The sequence below is a fragment of the Rhinoraja longicauda genome, chromosome 3, assembly GCF_053455715.1.
Source record: "Rhinoraja longicauda isolate Sanriku21f chromosome 3, sRhiLon1.1, whole genome shotgun sequence".
Classification (NCBI taxonomy): Eukaryota; Metazoa; Chordata; class Chondrichthyes; order Rajiformes; family Arhynchobatidae; genus Rhinoraja; species Rhinoraja longicauda.
This window is the reverse complement of record NC_135955.1, coordinates 736,913-759,745: the sequence shown is the minus strand read 5'-3', so window position 1 is coordinate 759,745 and position 22,833 is coordinate 736,913. Positions and strand designations below refer to the sequence as shown.

The 22,833-nt window shown below is 50.9% G+C and overlaps 1 protein-coding gene across 3 annotated transcripts in view; it reads right to left on the bottom strand.

Annotated features, from left to right (window-relative positions):
* LOC144592291 (excitatory amino acid transporter 1-like) overlaps positions 1 to 22,833 on the bottom strand; it is a 29,486-nt gene that overhangs the window by 5,398 nt on the left and 1,255 nt on the right. For 2 of the 3 annotated variants that reach the window (XM_078396815.1, XM_078396816.1), the window contains exons 2-7: positions 21,702 to 21,839; positions 13,548 to 13,752; positions 10,991 to 11,033; positions 7,385 to 7,680; positions 3,772 to 4,005; positions 1,089 to 1,283 (exon numbers count right to left, since the gene is read on the bottom strand). In XM_078396815.1, coding sequence (XP_078252941.1) covers positions 1,089 to 1,283; positions 3,772 to 4,005; positions 7,385 to 7,680; positions 10,991 to 11,033; positions 13,548 to 13,752; positions 21,702 to 21,839 — 1,111 coding nt within the window. The remainder of the gene's footprint in view (positions 1 to 1,088; positions 1,284 to 3,771; positions 4,006 to 7,384; positions 7,681 to 10,990; positions 11,034 to 13,547; positions 13,753 to 21,701; positions 21,840 to 22,833) is intronic. The other variant, XM_078396817.1, reaches the window with a different exon arrangement.

Below are 22,833 nucleotides of genomic sequence, written 5' to 3'. Positions count from 1 at the left end.
AGCTAAGAATGATCTATTCTACATTCTCCTTGATCTCCGTCCCCTTTGTTCTCTCGTTTCTCACACCTTATCCTTCCATATCTGTGTCTCCCTCTCTCCTGACTCCTAGTCTGAAGAAAGGTCTCGACTTGAAACGTCACCTATCCATGTTCTCCAGAGATGCTGCCTGACCCGCTGAGTTACTCCAGCACTCTGAAACGTCACCTATCCATGTTCTCCAGAGATGCTGCCTGACCCGCTGAGTTACTCCAGCACTCTGTGAAACGTCACCTATCCATGTTCTCCACAGATGCTGCCTGACCCGCTGAGTTACTCCAGCACTCTGTGAAACGTCACCTATCCATGTTCTCCACAGATGCTGCCTGACCCACTGAGTTACTCCAGCACTCTGTGTCTGTCCTCAGTAATCTCTCGTCTTGCCTCGTGCAGTAGCCTGGGATAATTGATCAGACTGGGCTGCACATCCACCTTTCATCCCACTCACATTTACTACTGCCTCTTTTCCCAATGATTCCCCGTTCTAAAATCCCACTCTGAATTCTTCTTCTGAGAATAAAGGGGAGACTATTTAAAACTGAGGTGAGAAAAAAAACGTTTTCACCCAGAGAGTTGTGAATTTGTGGAATTCTCTGTCACAGAGGGCAGTGGAGGCCAATTCACTGGATGGATTTGAGAGAGAGTTAGATAGAGCTCGAGGGGATAGCGGAATCAAGGGATATGGGGAGAAAGCAGGCACGGGTTACTGATTGTGGATGATCAATGAATGGCGGTGCTGGCTCGAAGGGCCCAATGGCCTCCTCCTGCACCTATTTTCTACCTTTCTATGTTTAATTCTGCAATCAACAGGAAATGTACAATCTCAACGATGCCAAAGATATCTCCCAAATGCATGACCACAAGGAACGTAAATGACAGGGCAGTAACACGTTGTCTTCCTGCAGCCCTGCCCACATCACCAATGCTTTCTACATCCACCTGGACATTCCCACTGGGCACTATTGCACACCCCAGGAGGCCATGTACTCTCTGCGTCTCCCATCTGATCAGTGGTTTGAGATACGAGGGGTGTGGCTGAGTAATTGTGTTACCTGATGGTGAGGATTTGGCCAAAGTTGAGGTCGAAGTTGTTCACCTGTGCGATGAATATGGCGGCGAGAGCCTCGTAGAGCGCGGTGCCGTCCATGTTAATCGTGGCCCCCACCGGCAGCACAAACCTGGTGACTCGTTTATCCAGACCGATCTTGTCCTCCAGGCACCGAAACGTGATGGGCAGCGTGGCCGAACTGTGGGGAGACGAGAATATTGAATTTGTCAACTTTAATCAACTTTCCATTCCCCCCCTCTCATTCCTGAGCCCTGCACAATCCAGTGCACAAACATTTCTCCAACCAGGAAGATCATCTCTGACCCCTCTCACCCTGAACACAAACTCTTCGAAGCACTTCCCTCTGCAAGGCCACTCCGGACTGTCAAAGCAGCCACAGCCAGACATAAAAACTGCTTTTTTCCACGAGTAGCAGCTCTACTCAATAACCAAAAGTCTGTAGCCTCCTTGTGCTCTGGTATTTTATTTCATTCACATTTTTAAACCGTAATGTTGTATTCTTAATGTTTAAATGTTTTAGGCTTTATTCTTAATTGGCTACTGTGTGTTCGTGCTGTTACTTGCGAGCGGAGCACCAAGGCACATTCCTTGTATATGTACATACTTGGCCAATAAACCTATTCAATTCAATTCAATTCAACCATCCCACCTGACCTTTTCCCCCGTTTCCCCCCTACATTCCCCTTCCACTGCATCCCATATCCCTCCCTCTGACTTTATATTTACTGCCTCTTTCGTTACTCTCCTCATCTGACATCTCTGGCCTTTGCTAATTAAAACCCACCTCATCTGTATCCAGCTATCACTTGCCAAGCTTTGTCCGACCCAGTCTACTCCCCCCCACATCACAGTCTGTCAGAAGAAGGGTCCTGACCTGAAACGTTTGCTATCCATGTTCGCAAGAGATGCTGTCTGACCCGGTTATTCCCGCACTTTGTGTCTACAACTTTGTATCTTCTCTAGCCCCAGGCAAGGTCCTGGTGGACTGGAAAGTAGCCAATGTGGACGTTGTTTAAAAAGCGAATTGGAGATAATCAAGAAAATTATAGGTTGTGGGAAGGTAGGGAGATCAGAGAGGATATCCGTACACTGCGGTGCTGGCTCGAAGGGCCACATGGCCTCCTCCTGCACCTATTGTCTGGGTGTTTTCTATGACCGTTGTGAAATATAAAACAAGCAGGAAAGAACTCAAGCGACAAACCAGAATGGCCAAAAGGGGTCATGAAATATTATTCATAAGTAATGCAAGCAGAATTAGGCCATTCGGCCCATCAAGTCTACTTCAACCATGGCTGATCTATCTCTCCCTCCTAACCACATTCTCCTGCCTTCTCCCCATAACCCCTGACACCCGTACTCATCCAGAATCTATCAATCTCTGCCTTAAAAATATCCATTGACGGCCTCCACAGCCATCTGTGGCAATGAATTCCACAGATTCACCAGCCTCTGACTAAAGACATTCCTCCTCGTCTCCTTCCTAAAGGAACGCCCTTTGATTCTGAGGCTGTGCCCTCTGATCCTAGACTCTCCCACTAGTGGAAACATCTTCTCCACACCCACTCTCTCTGGGCCAAGTCAGATTTAAGAAAACCCCAAATCTTTTAATGCTTACATTAGAACGTGAGGATTCGGAGAGCTGATGGGTTTTGTCGCTCGGCTCTGTGTTCGACACTCTCCAATCGTGAGAACACGGACACTGGGTGGGTGTGTGGATCTACAGGGTTGGTGTACACACCTTCGCTCAGTCCGTCTTAACCTACCTGATCTCCCGGTGGCTCAGCACTTCAACACCCCCTCCCACTCCCAGTCTGTCCTTTCTGTCCAGGGCCTCCTCCATTGTCAGAGTGAGGCCCAGCGCCAATTGGAGGAACAGCACCTCATAATTCGCTTGGGTAGTTTACATCCCAGCGGTATGAACATTGACATCTCTAACTTCAGACAGTCCCTGCTTTCCCTCTCTATCCCCTCCCCCTTCCCAGTTCTCCCACTAGTCTTCCTGTCTCCGTCTACATTCTATCTTTGTCCCGTCCCCTCCCCTGACATCAGTCTGAAGAAGGGTCTCAATCTGAAATGTCACCCATTCCTTCTCTCCCGAGATGCTGCCTGACCCGCTGAGTTACTCCAACATTTTGGGTGTGTAGAAAATATGTGCAGGAGGAGGTCATTCGGCCCTTCGAGCCAGCACCGCCATTCATTGTGATCATGGCTGATCATCCACAATCAGTAACCCGTGCCTGCCTTCTCCCCATATCCCTTGATTCCACTAGCCCCTAGAGCTCTATCTAACTCTCTCTTAAATCCATCCAGTGATTTGGCCTCCACTGCGCTCTGTGGCAGAGAACTCCACAAATTCACAACTCTCTAGGTGAAAAAGTTCCTTCTCACCTCACCTTTATTCTAAGTCTGTGTCCCCTGGTTCTGGACTCCCCCAACATTGGGAACATTTTTCCTGCATCTAGCTTATCTAGTCCCTTTATAATTTTATACATCTCTATAAGATCCCCTCTCATCCGTCTAAACTCCAGTGAATACAAGCCCAGTCTTTCCAGTCTTTCCTCATATGGATCTCCAGGTTTAGTGGGTGGACCGTGATGTCAGGGCTGCCCTCTCCCGTCAGGAGGCGAGGGGCAGACACAGCGTGACAGAGTGAGGGAGGGTCTCACCTGGAGGAGGTGCCGAGAGCCGTCACCAGGGCCTGCACCATGCCGCCGATGAACACGAAGGGGTTCTTGCGAGTGATGATGAAGTAGAGTGTGGGCAGCACCACAAGCGAGTGGATCATCAGCCCCACGATCACAGTGATGGTGTACATGCCCAGCTGCCCGCCAACCACACTCATGTCCTCCATCTCCACGATCTTTCCCGCAATCAGGAACAGGATGCCCACTGGAGCATACCTGGGCACAGAGTGAGGGCGGTGTGAGGGACGGGCAGCAACAGAGAGGGGCGGGCACAGAGAGAGGGCGGTGTGAGGGGCGGGCACCAACAGAGAGGGACGGGCACCAACAGAGAGGGCGGTGTGAGGGACGGGCAGGAACAGATGGGGCGGAGTGAGGGGCGTGCACCAACAGAGAGGGACGGGCACCAACATAGAGGGCGGTGTGAGGGACGGGCACCAACATAGAGGGCGGTGTGAGGGGCGGGCAGCAACAGAGAGGGACGGGCAGCAACAGAGAGGGCGGGTGAGGGGTGGGCACCAACATAGAGGGTGGGGTGAGGGACGGGCACCAACAGAGAGGGCGGGTGAGGGGCGGGCACCAACAGAGAGGGCGAGTGAGGGGCGGGCACCAACAGAGAGGGCGGGTGAGGGGCGGGCACAAACAGAGAGGGCGGTGTGAGGGACGGGCAGCAACAGAGAGGGACGGGCAGCAACAGAGAGGGCGGTGTGAGGGGCGGGCACCAACATAGAGGGTGGGGTGAGGGACGGGCACCAACAGAGAGGGCGGTGTGAGGGGCGGGCAGCAACAGAGAGGGCGGTGTGAGGGACATGCAGCAACAGAGAGGGTGGTGTGAGGGATGGGCAGCAACAGAGAGGGCGGTGTGAGGGGCGGGCACCAACAGAGAGGGCGGTGTGAGGGGCGGGCACCAACAGAGAGGGCGGTGTGAGGGGCGGGCACCAACAGAGAGGGCGGTGTGAGGGGCGGGCAGCAACAGAGAGGGCGGGTGAGGGGCGGGCAGCAACAGAGAGGGTGGGGTGAGGGATGGGCACCAACATAGAGGGACGGGCACCAACATAGAGGGCGGTGTGAGGGACAGGCAGTAGTTTAGAGTTTAGAGATACAGCGCGGAAACAGGCCTTTCCCCACCGGGTCCGCACCGACCAGCGATCCCCGCACACTAACACTATCCGACACCCACTAGGGACAATGTTTACATTTACCAAGACAATTAACCTACAAACCTGCACGTCTTTGGAGTGTAGGAGGAAACAGAAGATCTCGGAGAAAACCCACGCAGTCACGGGGGGAACGTGTGTGACAGGGGGCAATGTGAGGGAGGGAAGGCATTAGACACAAACACACACACACACACACACACACACACACACAGTGGACTCACAGACACACACCGGCCCATCACACACAGAAACACACACAGTGGACTCACACACACACAGTAGACTCACACACACAAACACACAGTAGACTCACATATACTCACAGGCTCTCTTGCACACACACATACACACAGTCTCACACACATGCACACACATACAGTGGACTCACATATACAATCACACAGTCTACACACACAGTAGACAGTCTCACACACATACACATATGAGATTAGTGGGCAAAATTAGAGCACATGGTATTGAGGGTAGGGTACTGACATGGATAGAAAATTGGTTGGCAGACAGGAAACAAAGAATAGGGATTAACGGGTCCCTTTGAGAATGGCAGGCAATGACTAGTGGGGTACCGCAAGGCTCGGTGCTAGGACCGCAGCTATTTACAATATAAACATAGCACAAAAAGTAAGGAAATTTGTGTTTGGTAGATTATTTCTTTGTTGTAACAATGCTTCTTGGCAATAAATCTTATACCGTTGGAAAGCCTGTTTATTTCCCTTTTAAATGGTGCCACATTTGTAAGGAACATGCATTTGTGGGATGAGCAGCAGAGCTGAGTATATGGGATGCGCCCATGAAAAATTTGCCAAATCTTCTCTGCCAATGCCAAACAGCTTATTCTGCTGTTGCTTTGACTCTTGTTTTGAGCTTCTGGTACCCCCAGGTGCTGACAAGAATGGGATGCCATCCCACAACAGTGTGTGACCAGGCTGGTGACCAGCATGAGGAGGAGGTGCCAGGCTGTTATGGCTGTGTATGGTTCTTCCACACGCTACTGTGGCTCCTGTTTATTAAATGAATAAATTGTTAAATTGCCAATATGTCTTGTTTCTTCAGACCAATCATCCAATCCACCAAACAACACCGAACAAGAGTCAATGGCAGAATAAGCTGTTTGGCATTGGCAGAGAAGATTTGGCAACAAAGAAATAATCTACCAAACACAAATTTCCTTACTTTTTGTGCTATGTTTACATTAATGACTTGGATTAAGTGATTAAAAGTAACATTAGCAAATTTGCAGATGACACAAAGCTGGGTGGCATTTTGAAATGTGAGGAGGATGCTATGAGGTTGTAGGGTGACTTGGACAGGTTGTGTGAGTGGGCAGATGCATGGCAGATGCAGTTTAATGTGGATAAATGTGAGGTTATCCACTTTGGTGGCAAGAGCAATTAGGCAGATTATTATCTGAATGGTGTCAAGTTAGGAAAAGGGGAAGTATAATGAGATCTGGGTGTCCTTGTTCTTCAGTCACTGAAAGTAAGCATGCAGATACAGCAGGCAGTGAAGAAAGCCAATGGCATGTTGGCCTTCATAACAAGAGGAATTGAGTATAGGAGCAAAGAGGTCCTTCTGTAGTTGTACAGGGCCCTAGTGAGACCACACCTGGGGAATTGTGTGCAGTTTTGGTCTCCAAATTTGAGGAAGGACATTATTGCTATTGAGGGAGTACAGCATAGGTTCACGAGATTAATTCCCGGGATGATGGGACTGTCATATGTTGAAAGAATGGAGCGACTGGGCTTGTATACACTGGAATTTAGAATGAGAGGGGATCTTATTGAAACATATAAGATTATTAAGGGATTGGACACACTAGAGGCAGGAAACATGTTCCCGATGTTGGGGGAGTCCAGAACCAGGGGCCACAGTTTACGAATAAGGGGTAGGCCATTTAGAATGGAGATGAGATAAAACTTTTTCACCCAGAGTGTTGTGAATCTGTGGAAATCTCTGCCACAGAAGGCAGTGGAGGCCGATTCTCTGGATGCTTTCAAGAGAGAGCTAGATAGAGCTCTTAAGGATAGTGGAGTCAGGGGGTATGGGGAGGAGGCAGGAACGGGGTACTGATTGAGAATGATCAGCCATGATCGCATTGAATGGCGGTGCTGGCTCGAAGGGCCGAATGGCCTCCCCCTGCACCTATTGTCTATTGTCATATTGTCTATTGACTCACATATACACACACACAGTCTCACACACACATACACAGAGTCTCATACACACACAGTCTCACACACACACTCACACACATACACAGAGTCTCATACATACACACACACATAGTTGACACACACATACACAGAGTCCCATACACACACACACACACACACACACAGGTGCTTGGGGACATGTAAACACATGGATGAAGTGAGCAAGCTTTGACTGAGGTCCACATTGACGTTAACTGCAAGCAGTACCATGTGACAACAGACACCAGGCGCATGATGGCTTCGTTGAGACAGTTGAAGAATTCTCCGACAGGTCTCCCCTCCCCCTTCATGGCTCCGATGACCAGACCGAAGCTGATGGAGAAGACCACCAAGCCCAGAGCGTTGACAGAGTTGACGGAGCCAGGGACAGGGACCAGCTCCTCTCTGGCCTCCAGCAGCAGCTTCATCACCTGGGTGACATTGTTGATGAGCAGCGCTGGCCCATGGCTCGTGTTGCCCAGTGACGCTCGGCTCACCTTCCTCTTGTCGTAACCTGTTTTAAACTAAACACAGAGGACATGCAGCCATCAGTCGTGATTCCACGCAACTCAGAGATGGTGGGTGTGTGTGATGGGCCGGTGTGTGTGATGGGCCGGTGTGTGTGATGGGCCGGTGTGTGTGATGGGCCGGTGTGTGTGATGGGCCGGTGTGTGTGATGGGCCGGTGTGTAGGTGTGTGATGGGCCGGTGTGTGTGATGGGCCGGTCTGTGTGATGGGCCGGTGTGTGTGATGGGCCGGTGTGTGTGATGGGCCGGTGTGTGTGATGGGCCGGTGTGTGTGATGGGCCGGTCTGTATGATGGGCCGGTCTGTGTGATGGGCCAGTGTGTAGGTGTGTGATGGGCCGGTGTGTGTGATGGGCCGGTGTGTGTGATGGGCCGGTGTGTGTGATGGGCCGGTGTGTGTGATGGGCCGGTCTGTGTGATGGGCCGGTGTGTGTGATGGGCCGGTCTGTGTGATGGGCCAGTGTGTAGGTGTGTGATGGGCCGGTGTGTGTGATGGGCCGGTGTGTGTGATGGGCCGGTCTGTGTGATGGGCCGGTCTGTGTGATGGGCCGGTCTGTATGATGGGCCGGTGTGTAGGTGTGTGATGGGCCGGTGTGTGTGATGGGCCGGTGTGTGTGATGGGCCGGTGTGTGTGATGGGCCGGTGTGTAGGTGTGTGATGGGCCGGTGTGTGTGATGGGCCGGTGTGTGTGATGGGCCGGTCTGTGTGATGGGCCGGTCTGTATGATGGGCCGGTGTGTAGGTGTGTGATGGGCCGGTGTGTGTGATGGGCCGGTGTGTGTGATGGGCCGGTCTGTGTGATGGGCCGGTGTGTGTGATGGGCCGGTGTGTGTGATGGGCCGGTGTGTGTGATGGGCCGGTGTGTGTGATGGGCCGGTGTGTGTGATGGGCCGGTGTGTGTGATGGGCCGGTGTGTGTGATGGGCCAGTGTGTGTGATGGGCCGGTGTGTGTGATGGGCTGGTGTGTGTGATGGGCCGGTGTTGTGATGGGCCAGTGTGTAGGTGTGAGACGGGCCAGTGTGTGTGGCGGTCACGGTGGTACAACGTTAGATTTGCCGCCTTACAGTGAATTCAGCGCCGGAGACCCGGGTTCGATCACGACTACGGGCGCTGTCTGTACGGAGTTTGTACGTTCTCCCCGTGACCTGCGTGGGTTTTCTCCGAGATCTTCGGTTTCCTCCCACACTCCAAAGATGTGCAGGTTTGTAGGTTAATTGGTTTGGTAAATGTAAAAATTGTCCCTAGTGTGTGTAGGATAGTGTTAGTGTGCGGGGATCGCTGGGCGGCGCGGACCTGGTGGGCCGAAGGGCCTGTTTCCGCGCTGTCTCAAGACTAAACTAAACTAAACTAACTGCACGGCGGACAGTTGCAGCAGGTAGTGCTGCTGCCTGACAGCACCAGAGACCCGGGTTCGATCCAGACCTCACCTGCAGTCAGTGTGGACGTGGCCCATTCTCCCTGTCACCAGGTAGGTTTTCTCCAGGTGCTCTGGTTCCCTCCCACATCTGCAAGACGTGCAGGTGAGTGGGTTCAGTGCTCTCTGTACGTGGTCCCCATTTTGGGCAGGTGGTGACAATGCTGGGGTGGCAGTTGCTGGACATGTGAGCGGTCAATGGGACCTGAAGGGGTGCTCTGAGAGCCAGCATGGACATGATGGGCTGAATGGCCTCCTCCTGCACCACAAGGAAGTATGAGCATTGGAGATGGAGATGCCTGAAGCCGGGAGATTCGTGAGCCCACCAGTGAAGTGCATAATGCATCAGGAGTTTCTGAAAGTAAGCGTGCAGGTACAGCAGGCAGTGAAGATAGCTAATGGCATGTTGGCCTTCATAACGAGAGGATTTGAGTATCGGAGTAAAGAGGTCCTTCTGCAGTTGTATAGGGCCCTGGTAAGACCGCACCTGGAGTACTGTGTGCAGTTTTGTTCTCCTAATTTGAGAAAGGACATCCTTGCAGAACAGGCGGAGGATGATGGCTGACTTTAGTGGAGCGTCACAACGGGTGGGAAGGCGGATGGATGAAGGCTGCTGCAGAAAAGGGCCCCCGGTCGTCTTGGACTCCACGCCACTGGATCCTGACCCAGATCTGTCAAGGACCGTGTGGTGGCTGTCTGTCTGTGCACCAGTCTCCCCACGTTAAACAAAGTCACACACAGGCGTCCGACCATAAAGGGACCGCTTCGAGTGACCGCCGATGATGACTGATCTGTTCTGTGAGAGTGCCGTTGCACATCTGATGTGCCAGTACCAGTCAGGAGGTGAGTCGGGATTCTCAGCCCCTGGCCTGTTGTATCCACAGTCTTTATGTGGCTGGCACAGGGCTTTGGTGGTGGGAACTTGGTAATGGGGATGCTGTTAAATGCCAGAAGGAGGTGCCAGGTCCTCTTGATGAGTTCATCTTCAAAGGTTATCGGAGCAGAATTAGGCCATTCGGCCCATCAAGTCCACTCCGCCATTCAATCACGGCTGATCTATCTCTCCCTCTCAACCGCATTCTCCTGCCTTCTCCCCATAACCCCTGACACATGTACTGATCAACAATCTATCTATCTTCACCTTAAAAATATCCACTGACGGCCTCCACAGCCTTCTGTGGCAATGAATTCCACAGATTCGCCACCCCCTGACTAAAGATATTCCTCCTCATCTCCTTCTCAAGGGAACATCCTTTTATTCTGAGGCTCGTAAACCTCCTCTGGTCTATCTCCAGCGCCAGCACATCCTTCCTCAGACATGGGCCCCAGAATTGTTCACAATGCTACATATGTGGTCTGACCAGCGCCTTGTAGAGCCTCAGCATTATATCCTTGTTTTTGTGTACCAAAATGCAAGACTCCATATGCTTTGCTCCACTGTATTCCATCTGCCACTTCTCTTCCCACTCTCCCAACCTGTCCAAGTCCTTCTGCAGAGTCCCTGCTTTCTCTACACCACCTTCCCCTCCACTATATTCGTATCATCCGCAAACTTGGCCAATGTGTTTAGAGTTTAGAGATACAGCGCAGAAACAGGCCCTACGGCCCACTGGGTCCGCGCCGACCAGCGATCCCCGCACATTAACACTATCCTACACCCACTAGGGACAGTTTTTACATTTACCAAGCCAATTAACCTACAAACCTGCACGTCTTTGGAGTGTGGGAGCAAACCGAACATCTTGGAGAAAACCCACGCAGGTCACGGGGAGAACGTACAAACTCCGTGCAGACAGCACCCGTAGTCGGGATGGAACCCAGGTCACCTGCGCTGCATTCGCTGTAAGGCAGCAACTCTACCGCTGCACCACCGTGACGCCCTGTGCTGACACTTACCTGTTTAAAGCAAGCTTCAACCAGATTCGGGGGAAACATGTTCCTGTGAAGTAAAGAGATCAGTGTTACAGAGATGCATTTGGTGCCAGAGATTGCACTCAGTCCCTCTCCCTCTGTCAGCTTGGATCACCCGGGCTGGGCTTGAAACACAACAGTGTGGGGACACCTCCTCCAGCCACCAGCTCAGCTGCGCAAAATCAACAGAGTCATAGAGTCACAGAGTGACACAGTGTGGAAACAGGCCCTTCATAGAGTCACAGAGTGATACAGTGTGGAAACAGGCCCTTCATAGAGTCACAGAGTGGAAACAGGCCCTTCATAGAGTCACAGAGTGATACAGTGTGGAAACAGGCCCTTCATAGAGTCACAGAGTGATACAGTGTGGAAACAGGCCCTTCATAGAGTCACAGAGTGATACAGTGTGGAAACAGGCCCTTCATAGAGTCACAGAGTGATACAGTGTGGAAACAGGCCCTTCATAGAGTCACAGAGTGATACAGTGTGGAAACAGGCCCTTCATAGAGTCACAGAGTGATACAGTGTGGAAACAGGCCCTTTGGCTCAACTTGCCAACATGTCCCAGCTACAGTAGTCCCACTTGCCTGCGCTTGGTCCACATCCCTCCAAACCTGTCCTATCCATGTACCTGTCCAACTGTTACTTAAACGATAGGATAGTCCCAGCTTCAACTACCTCCTCTGGCAGCTTGTTCCATTCACCCACCACCCTCTGTGTGGAAAAGTTACCCCTCGGATTCCTATTAAATCTTTTCCCCTTCACCTTGAACCTATGTCCTCTGGTCCTCGATACTCCTACTCTGGGTAAATGTGCATCTACCCGATCTATTCCTCTCATGATTTTATATGCTAAACTTGGGATAATAAAACATATCAGGTCAGCAATCAGTGACTAATAACAGGGAAAACCTGATTCATGTTAATAACAGTGGAAGGGACAGAGAGGTGTGTGACAAGACTGCTAATGGTACAGAGGTTGGGGATGAGCAAGTTAAGAGGAGATGCAACATCAGCCAATGGAATGTTGGCCTTCATAACAAGAGGAGTTGAGTACAGGAGCAAAGAGGTCCTTCTGCAGTTGTACAGGGCCCTAGTGAGACCGCACCTGGAGTACTGTGTGCAGTTTTGGTCTCCAAATTTGAGGAAGGATATTCTTGCTATTGAGGGCGTGCAGCGTAGGTTTACTAGGTTAATTCCCGGAATGGCGGGACTGTCATATGTTGAAAGACTGGAGCAACTAGGCTTGTATACACTGGCATTTAGAAGGATGAGAGGGGATCTTATTGAAACGTATAAGATTATTAAGGGGTTGGACATGTTAGAGGCAGGAAACGTGTTCCCAATATTGGGGGAGTCCAGAACAAGGAGCCACAGTTTAAGAATAAGGGGTAGGCCATTTAGAACTGAGATGAGGAAAACCTTTTTTGGTCAGAAAGTTGTGAATCTGTGGAATTCTCTGCCTCAGAATGCAGTGGAGGCCAATCCTCTGAATGCATTCAAGAGAGAGCTAGATAGAGCTCTTAAAGATAGCGGAGTCAGGGGGTATGGGGAGAAGGCAGGAATGGGGTACTGATTGAGAATGATCAGCCATGATCACATTAAATGGCGATGCTGGCTCGAAGGGCCGAATGGCCTCCTCCTGCCCCTATTGTCTATTGTCTATTATAGGGACATAGTTCCCAGAGTGTGGCATGACTGGTGGAGAGGAAGGGCAAAAAGACCATTGACACACTGGCCTTCATCCGGTAGGGTATTGAGTAGAGAAGTTGGCCGTTTTGTTGCAGTTAACCAAGATGTTGCTGAAGTCACATTTGGAGTATTGTGTTCAGTATTGGTCACCGTGCTACAGGGATGATGTCATTAAGCTGGAAGGAGTGTGGAGAAGGTAGACACAGAGTGCTGGAGTAACTCAGTGGGTCAGGCAGCATCTGTGGAGAACATGGATAGGTGACGTTTCACACAGTGCTGGAGTAACTCAGTGGGTCGGGCAGCATCTGTGGAGAACATGGACAGGTGACGTTTCACAGAGTGCTGGAGTAACTCAGCGGGTCAGGCAGCATCTGTGGAGAGAAGGATTGGGTGACGTTTCACAGAGTGCTGGAGTAACTCAGCGGGTCAGGCAGCATCTGTGGAGAGAAGGATTGGGTGACGTTTCGGGTCGAGGCCCTTCTTCAGTCTTACTCCAGCATGTTGTGTCTACCTTCGATTTAAATCAGCATCTGGCGCAGCGGTAGAGTTGCCGCCTTACAGCGAATGCAGCGCCGGAGACCCGGGTTCCATCCCGACTACGGGTGCTGTCTGTATGGAGTTTGTACGTTCTCCCCGTGACCTGCGTGGGTTTTCTCCGAGATCTTTGGTTTCCTCCCACACTCCAAAGACGTGCAGGTTTGTAGGTTAATTGGATTGGTAAATGTAAAAACTGTCCCTAGTGGGTGTGGGATGGTGTTAATGTGCGGGGATTGCTGGTCGGTGCGGACCCGGTGGGCCGAAGGGCCTGTTTCCGCGCTGTATCTCTAAACTAAACAAAGAAGGTTGCAGACCTGACCAAATCCATGAAGGCATCGGTGGAGTGGACCTTCTCGATCTTGCCCTCGCGGTGCATTTTCTCCTTGCCCCCTCCCCCAGGGTGTATGACCAGCACCATGGTGATGCCGGTTATGACGGCCAGCACAGTGGTGGTGGTGTAGTACACCACTGCACGCAGACCCATCCTCCCAGACGCCTTGCTGTCCAGAGCAGCCATTCCTGCATGAACAAAAGGTGGAGCACGCATTCAAACGTCACAACGAAGCCAGCATCGTCCGGGCAGCACAGAGGGCGTGTTGGTGAACTGAGTGCAAAGCTGGCTGGTGACGGGAGGCAGAGAGTGGCGGTGAACAGGTGCAGTCACCGGTGTTGTGCTGGCACTGGGGCTGGTGACAGGAGGCAGAGAGTGGCGGGGTGAACAGGTGCAGTCACCAGTGTTGTGCTGGCACTGGGGCTGGTGACAGGAGGCAGAGAGTGGCGGGGTGAACAGGTGCAGTCACCAGTGTTGTGCTGGCACTGGGGCTGGTAACGGGAGACAGAGGGTGGCGGGGTGAACAGGTGCAGTCACCAGTGTTGTGCTGGCACTGGGGCTGGTGACGGGAGGCAGAGAGTGGCGGGGTGAACAGGTGCAGTCACCAGTGTTGTGCTGGCACTGGGGCTGGTGACGGGAGGCAGAGAGTGGCGGGGAACAGGTGCAGTCAGCAGTGTTGTGCTGGCACTGGGGCTGGTGACGGGAGGCAGAGAGTGGCGGTGAACAGGTGCAGTCACCAGTGTTGTGCTGGCACTGGGGCTGGTAACGGGAGACAGAGGGTGGCGGGGTGAACAGGTGCAGTCACCAGTGTTGTGCTGGCACTGGGGCTGGTAACGGGAGACAGAGGGTGGCGGGGTGAACAGGTGCAGTCACCAGTGTTGTGCTGGCACTGGGGCTGGTGACAGGAGGCAGAGAGTGGCGGTGAACAGGTGCAGTCACCAGTGTTGTGCTGGCACTGGGGCTGGTGACGGGAGGCAGAGAGTGGCGCGGTGAACAGGTGCAGTCACCAGTGTTGTGCTGGCACTGGGGCTGGTAACGGGAGGCAGAGAGTGGCGGGGTGAACAGGTGCAGTCACCAGTGTTGTGCTGGCACTGGGGCTGGTGACGGGAGGCAGAGAGTGGCGGGGTGAACAGGTGCAGTCACCAGTGTTGTGCTGGCACTGGGGCTGGTGACGGGAGACAGAGGGTGGCGGGGTGAACAGGTGCAGTCACCAGTGTTGTGCTGGCACTGGGGCTGGTAACGGGAGACAGAGGGTGGCGGGGTGAACAGGTGCAGTCACCAGTGTTGTGCTGGCACTGGGGCTGGTGACAGGAGGCAGAGAGTGGCGGGGTGAACAGGTGCAGTCACCAGTGTTGTGCTGGCACTGGGGCTGGTAACAGGAGGCAGAGAGTGGCGGGGTGAACAGGTGCAGTCACCAGTGTTGTGCTGGCACTGGGGCTGGTGACGGGAGGCAGAGAGTGGCGGTGAACAGGTGCAGTCACCAGTGTTGTGCTGGCACTGGGGCTGGTAACAGGAGGCAGAGAGTGGCGGGGTGAACAGGTGCAGTCACCAGTGTTGTGCTGGCACTGGGGCTGGTAACGGGAGGCAGAGAGTGGCGGGGTGAACAGGTGCAGTCACCAGTGTTGTGCTGGCACTGGGGCTGGTAACGGGAGACAGAGGGTGGCGGGGTGAACAGGTGCAGTCACCAGTGTTGTGCTGGCACTGGGGCTGGTGACAGGAGGCAGAGGATGGTAGTTATTGCAAATGGAATGTTGGCCTTCATAACAGGAGGATCTGAGTATAGGAGTAAAGAGGTCCTTCTGCAGTTGTACAGGGCCCTGGTGAGACCGCACCTGGAGTACTGTGTGCAGTTTTGGTCTCATAATTTGAGGAAGGACATTCTTGCTATTGAGGGAGTGCAGCGTAGGTTCACTAGACACCTCACATGCCCTCCGTCTCCTCAATAACTTCCGGTTCCCAGGCCCCCACTCCCTCATCTTTACCAAGGATGTCCAGTCACTCTACACTTCCATCCCCCACAAGGATGGTCTCGAAGCCCTCCGTTTCTTCCTCGACTGTAGAACCAGTCAATCTCCATCTACTAACACTCTCCTCCGCCTTTGACTCCTCCCACTTCCTCCAAACCAGAGGCGTAGCTATGGGCACTCTTTGTCGGGTAGCCTGCCTCTTTGTCGGGTACGTCGAACAATCCCTGTTCCAGACTATCCCCGAACTCTACCTCCGCTACATTGACGACTGCATTGGTGCTACCTCTTGCACCCATGCAGAACTCACTGACTTCATACATTTCACCACTAATTTCCATCCTGCTCCTAAATATACTTGGACTATCTCCGACATCTCCCTACCGTTTCTGGACCTCACCATCTCCATCACAGGAGACAGACTAGTGATGGACATCTACTATAAACCCACTGACTCCCACAGCTATCTGGACTACACTTCTTCCCACCCGGTCCCCTGCAAAAAGTCTATCTCCTACTCCCAATTCCTCCATCTACGCCGCATCTGCGCCCGGGATGAGGTGTTTCACACTAGGGCTTCAGAGATGTCCTCATTCTTTAGGACACACGGCTTCCCCTCTTCCATTATAGATGAGGCTCTCACTAGGGTCTCTTCTATATCCCGCAGCTCCGCTCTTGCTCCCCCTCCCCCCATTCGTAAAAAGGACAAAATCCCCCTCGTTCTCACCTTCCACCCCACCAGCCAGCGTATCCAACAAATCATCCGCCAACATTTCCGTCACCTACAACAGGACCCCACCACTGGCCATATCTTCCCATCCCCTCCTCTTTCTGCGTTCCGCAGAGACCGTTCCCTCTATAACTCCCTGGTCCACTCGTCCCTTCCTACCCAAACCACACCCTCCCCGGGCACTTTCCTCTGCAACCGCAGGAAATGCAACACCTGTCCCATTACCTCCCCCCTCAACTCCATCCAAGGACCCAAACAGTCTTTCCAGGTGAGACAAAGGTTCACCGGCACCTCCTCCAACCTCATCTATTGTATCCGCTGTTCCAGATGTCAATTTCTCTACATCGGCGAGACCAAACGCAGGCTCGGCGATCGCTTCGCTCAACACCTTCGCTCAGTCCGCCTTAACCAACCTGATCTCCCAGTGGCTCAGCACTTCAACTCCCCCTCCCACTCCCAGTCTGACCTTTCTGTCATGGGCCTCCTCCAGTGCCATAGTGAGGCCCACCGGAAATTGGAGGAACAGCATCTCATATTTTGCTTGGGCAGCTTGCAGCCCAGCGGTATGAACATTGACTTCTCTAACTTCAGATAGTTCCTCTGTCCATCTCTTCCCCTCCCCTTCCCAGTTCTCCCACTGTTTTCCTGTCTCCTACTACATCCAATCTTTGTCCCGCCCCCTCCCCTGACATCAGTCTGAAGAAGGGTCTCGACCCAAAATGTCACCCATTCCTTCTCTCCTGAGATGTTGCCTGACCCGCTGAGTTACTCCAGCTTTTTGTGATACCTTTGATGGCAAGAGCAAAGTCTGGAGGAGAGATGGAACTGCCCAAGATCCAAAGCATACCACCTCATCTGTGAAACACGGTGGTGGGGGTGTTATGGCCTGGGCATGTATGGCTGTTGAAGGTACTGGCTCACTTATCTTCATTGATGATACAACTGCTGATGGTAGTAACATAATGAATTCTGAAGTGTATAGACACATCCTATCTGCTCAAGTTCAAACAAATGCCTCAAAACTCATTGGCCGGCGGTTCATTCTACAGCAAGACAATGACCCCAAACATACTGCTAAAGCAACAAAGGAGTTTTTCAAAGCTAAAAAATGGTAAATTCTTGAGTGGCCAAGTCAATCGCCTGATCTGAACCCAATTGAGCATGCCTTTTATATGATGAAGAGAAAACTGAGGGGGATGAGCCCCCAAAACAAGCATAAGCTAAAGATGGCTGCAATACAGGCCTGGCAGAGCTTCACCAGAGAAGACACCCAGCAACTGGTGATGTCCATGAATCGCAGACTTCAAGCAGTCATTGCATGCAAAGGGTATGCAACAAAATACTAAACATGACTACTTTCATTTACATGACATTGCTGTGTCCCAAACATTATGGTGCCCTGAAATGGGGGGACTATGTATAAACACTGCTGTGATTTCTACATGGTGAAACCAAAATGTATAAAAATGGCTTTTATTAAAATCTGACAATGTGCACTTTAACCACATGTGATTTTTTTTCTATTACAAATCTCAAATTGTGGAGAACAGAGACAAATAAATAAATGATGGGACTTTGTCCCAAACATTATGGAGGGCACTAGAAACATGCCCTTCGGCCCACCAAGTCCACACTGACCATGCACACTAACACTACCCTACATACACTGGGGACAGTTTACATTTATACCTAGACAATTAACCTAAAAACCTGTACATCTTTGGAGTGTGGGAGGAAACTGAAGATCCTGGAGAAAACCCACGCAGGTCACGGGGAGAACGCACAAACTCCATACAGACAGCGCCCGTAGTCGGGATGGAACCCGGGTCTATCGTGCTGTAAGCGCAGTAAGGCAGCAACTCTACCGCTGGTTAGTAGTTGGATTGGAAAGACTGGGCATCTTTAGAAGGATGAGAGGGGACCTTATAGAAACGTATAAAATTATGAAAGGACTGGACAAGCGAGATGCAGGAAAAATGTTCCCAATGTTGGGGGAGTCCAGAACCAGGGGCCACAGTCTAAGAATAAAGGGGAGGCCGTTTAAAACTGAGGTGAGAAAAAACTTTTTCACCCAGGCAGTTGTGAATTTGTGGAATTCTCTGCCACAGAGGGCAGTGGAGGCCAAATCACTGGATGAATTTAAAAGAGAGTTAGATAGAGTTCTGGGGGCTAGTGGAATCAAGGGGTATGGAGAGAAGGCAGGTACGGGATACTGAGTTGGATGATCAGCCATGATCATATTGAATGGCGATGCAGGCTCGAAGGGCCGAATGGCCTACTCCTGCACCTATTTTCTATGTTTCTATGTTTCTATGTTTCTATGATATGGGGAGAAGGCAGGCACGGGTTCCTGCACCTATTTTCTATGTTTTTTTGTTTCTATGTTTATCAGGTTTCTCTCAACCTTCAAAGTTCCAGAGAAAACATTCCAAGTTTGTCCAAACTCTCCAATGTAACCATAGAAACATAGAAAACAGGTGCTGGAGTCCTCCTGCGTTCTCCCCATATCCCTTGATTCCACTAGCCCCGAGAGCTCTATCTAACTCTCATTTAAATTAATCCAGTGATTTGGCCTCCACTGCCCTCTGTGGCAGAGAATTCCACAAATTCACAACTCTCTGGGTGAAAAAGTTTCTTCTCACCTCAGTTTTAAATGGCCTCCTCTTTATTCTTAGACTGTGGCCCCTGGTTCTGGACTTCCCCAACATTGAGAACATTTTTCCTGCATCTAGCTTGTCCAGTCCTTTTATAATTTTATACATAGAATCAGGTAATGGACCCCAAGAAAGGGAGTTTGTGGAGTGCCTCTGAGATGGATTCTTAGAGCAGCTTGTGCTGGAGCCTACCAGGGAGAAGGCAATTCTGGATTTAGTGTTGTGTAATGAACCGGATTTGAAAAGGGAACTCAAGGCAAAAGAGCCATTAGGAGGCAGTGTTCATAATATGATCAGTTTTAATCTACAATTTGAGAGGGAGAAGTTAAAATCGGAAGTTTCAGTGTTACAGTCAACTATGGAGGCATGAGGCAGGAGCTGGCCAGAGTTGACTGGAAAGCGATCCTAGCAGGGAAGACGGTGGAACAGCAATGGCAGGTATTTCTGGGAATAATACAGAAGGTGCAGGATCAGTTCATTCCAAAGAGGAAGAAAGATTCAAAGGGGAGTAAGAGGCGACCGTGGCTGACAAGGGAAGTCAAGGACAGTATAAAAATAAAAGAGAAGAAGTAGAACATAGCAAAGATGAGCGGGAAGCCAGAGGATTGGGACTCTTTTAAAGAACATCAGAAGATAACTAAAAAGGCAATACGGGGAGAAAAGATGAGGTACAAAGATAAGCTAGCCAATAATATAAAGCTTCTTTAGGTACGTGAAGAGGAAGAAAATAGTTAAGACAAATGTGGGTCCCTTGAAGACAGAAGCAGGTGAATTTATTAAGAGGAACATGGAAATGGCAGATGAGTTGAACAGGTACTTTGGGTCTGTCTTCACTAAGGAAGACCCAAACAATCTCCCAGATGTTCTAGTGGCCAGAGATCCTAGGGTGACGGAGGAACTGAAGGAAATTCAAATCAGGCAGGAAATGGTTTTGGGTAGACTGATGGGACTGAAGGCTGATAAATCCCCAGGGCCTGGTGGTCTGCATCCTAGGGTACTTAAGGAGGTGGCTCTAGAAATCGTGAACGCATTGGTGATCATTTTCCAAATTTCTATAGATTCAGGATCAGTTCCTGTGGATTGGAAGGTAGCTAATGTTATCCCACTTTTTAAGAAAGGAGGGAGAGAGAAAACAGGAAATTATAGACCAGTTAACCAGACTATAGTGGTGGGGAAGATGCTGGACTCAATTATAAAAGAAGAAATTGCGGAACATTTGGATAGCAGTAACAGGATCGGTCCGAGTCAGCATGGATTTACGAAGGGGAAATCATGCTTGACTAATCTTCTCGAATCTTTTGAGATTGTAACTAGGAAAATGGACAAGGGAGCTGGACTTTCTGGAGATCTTTGATAAGGTCCCACATAGGAGATTAGTGGGCAAAATTAGAGCACATGTATTCAGGGTAGAGTACTGACATATATAAAGGATTGGTTGGCAGACAGGAAACAAAGAGTAGGGAATAAATGGATCCCTTTCAGAATGGCAGGCAGCAACTAGTGGGGTACCGCAAGGCTCGGTGCTGGGACCGCAGCTATTTACAATATACATTAATGACTTGGATGAAGGGATTAAAAGTACCATTAGCAAATTTGCAGATGATACAAAGCTGGGTGGTAGTGTGAACTGTGAGGAAGATGCTATGAGGTTGCAGGGTGACTTGGACAGGTTGTGTGAGTGGGCGGATGCATGGCAAATGCAGTTTAATGTGGATAAGTGTGAGGTTATCCACATTGGTGGTAAGAATAAGAAGGCAGAGTATTATCTGAATGGTGTCCAGTTAGGAACAGGGGACGTACAACGAGATCTGGGTGTCCTAGTGCATCAGTCACTGAAATGAAGCATGCAGGTACAGCAGGCAGTGAAGAAGGCCAATGGAATGTTGGCCTTCATAACAAGAGGAGTTGAGTATAGGAGCAAAGAGGTCCTTCTGCAGTTGTACAGGGCCCTAGTGAGACCGCACCTGGAGTAATGTGTGCAGTTTTGGTCTCCAAATTTGAGGAAGGTTATTCTTCCTATTGAGGGCGTGCAGTGTAGGTTTACTAGGTTAATTCCCTGAATGGCGGGACTGTCGTATGTTGAAAGACTGGAGCGACTAGGCTTGTATACACTGGAATTTAGAAGGATGAGAGGAGATCTTATCGAAACGTATAAGATTATTAAGGGGTTGGACACGGTAGAGGCAGGAAACATGTTCCCAATGTTGGGGGAGTCCAGAACAAGGGGCCACAGTTTAAGAATAAGGGGTAGGCCATTTAGAACTGAGATGAGGAAAAACTTTTTCAGTCAGAGAGTTGTGAATCTGTGGAATTCTCTGCCTCAGAAGGCAATGGAGGCCAATTCTCTGAATGCATTCAAGAGAGAGCTGGATAGAGCTCTTAAGGATAGCGGAGTCAGGGGGTATGGGGAGAAGGCAGGAACGGGGTACTGATTGAGAATGATCAGCCATGATCACATTGAATGGTGGTGCTAGCTCGAAGGGCCGAATGGCCTCCTCCTGCACCTATTGTCTATTGTCTATTGTCTATTGTCTCTGTCAGATCCCCTCTCATCTGTCTAAACTCCAGTGAATACAAGCCCAGTCTTTCTAATCTTTCCCCATTTGACAGTCCCGCCATCCCGGGGGTTAACCTGGTGAACCTACGCTGCACTGCCTCAATAGCAAGGACGACATCCCTCAGCATGGAGGGCAAGGCACCACTTGTGGCCGTCTCGCTGAATGAACATGGGGAGGGTATCGAGGGGGAGATCACCATCTTGCTCCGTGGGACATGAGTGGAGTCCATACCTGTCACCAAGCTGGAGATGATGAGCGGCATCACCAACATCTGTAACATGCGCATCAGTAGCTCTCCGGGGAACGAGAAGTACTTCACCTGACGATAGGTCATGTGGTATTTCCTGAGACAGAAGCCCAGCACAACGCCTGGAGAGAGAGAGGCAGAGTTAGACCACAGGTGGCGGCACGGTGGCGCAGTGGTAGAGTTGCTGCCTTACAGCGAATGCAGCGCCGGAGACCCGGGTTCCATCCCCACTAAGGGCGCTGTCTGTACGGAGTTTGTACGTTCTGCTCGTGACCTGCGTGGGTTTTCTCCGAGATCTCCGGTTTCCTCCCACTCCAAAGGCGTGCAGGTTTGTAGGTTAATTGGATTGGTAAATGTAAAAAAACAATTCTTCCTGGTGTGTGTAGGATAGTGTTAGTGTGCGGGGATCGCTGGTCGGCGCGGACCCGGTGGGACAAAAGGGCCTGTTTCCACGCTGTATCTCTAAACTAAATGAAACTAAACTAAACAAACATAAATAGGTGATCGATGTTCTGCGTGGAGGAAGGGCAGGTGCTGGTTTAAACCAAAGGTAGACACAAAAAGCTGGAGTAACTCAGCAGGACAGGTAGCATCTCTGGAGAGAAGGGATGGGTGACGTTTCGGGTCCAGACGTTTCTTCAGACTGAAAGTCATGGGACAGGGCAATGAGAGTTATAGGTGTTGATGTGGAGAGATATAGAACAATGGATGAAAGATATGGAAAAAAGTAACAATGAGAAAGGAAACAAGCCATTCATTATAAGCTGTTTGTTGGGTTAACTAAACTAAACTAAACTAAACTAAACTAAACTAAACTAAACTAAACTAAACTAAACCAGCCGGGCAGGACTCCCGCCCACACCTGCGGCACAGAAACCAGACGAGCAGATGTGCTGTGGTCCTTTGGGCCCAGTAGGGAGGGGTGGAGGGACATTAGAGTCCACCAACAAGAAGGACATGGATGGTGGCGAGGCAGGGAAGGCCATGTTCACATCCTACAGAACCTTGACATGAAGGAGACCCCTGTGTGACCAGGAGCGGGGGGGGGGGGGGGGGGGCAAGGCCATGCTTCAGTTTCACATTGATGCACACCCTCAGAAGGCAAATGGATGAGGA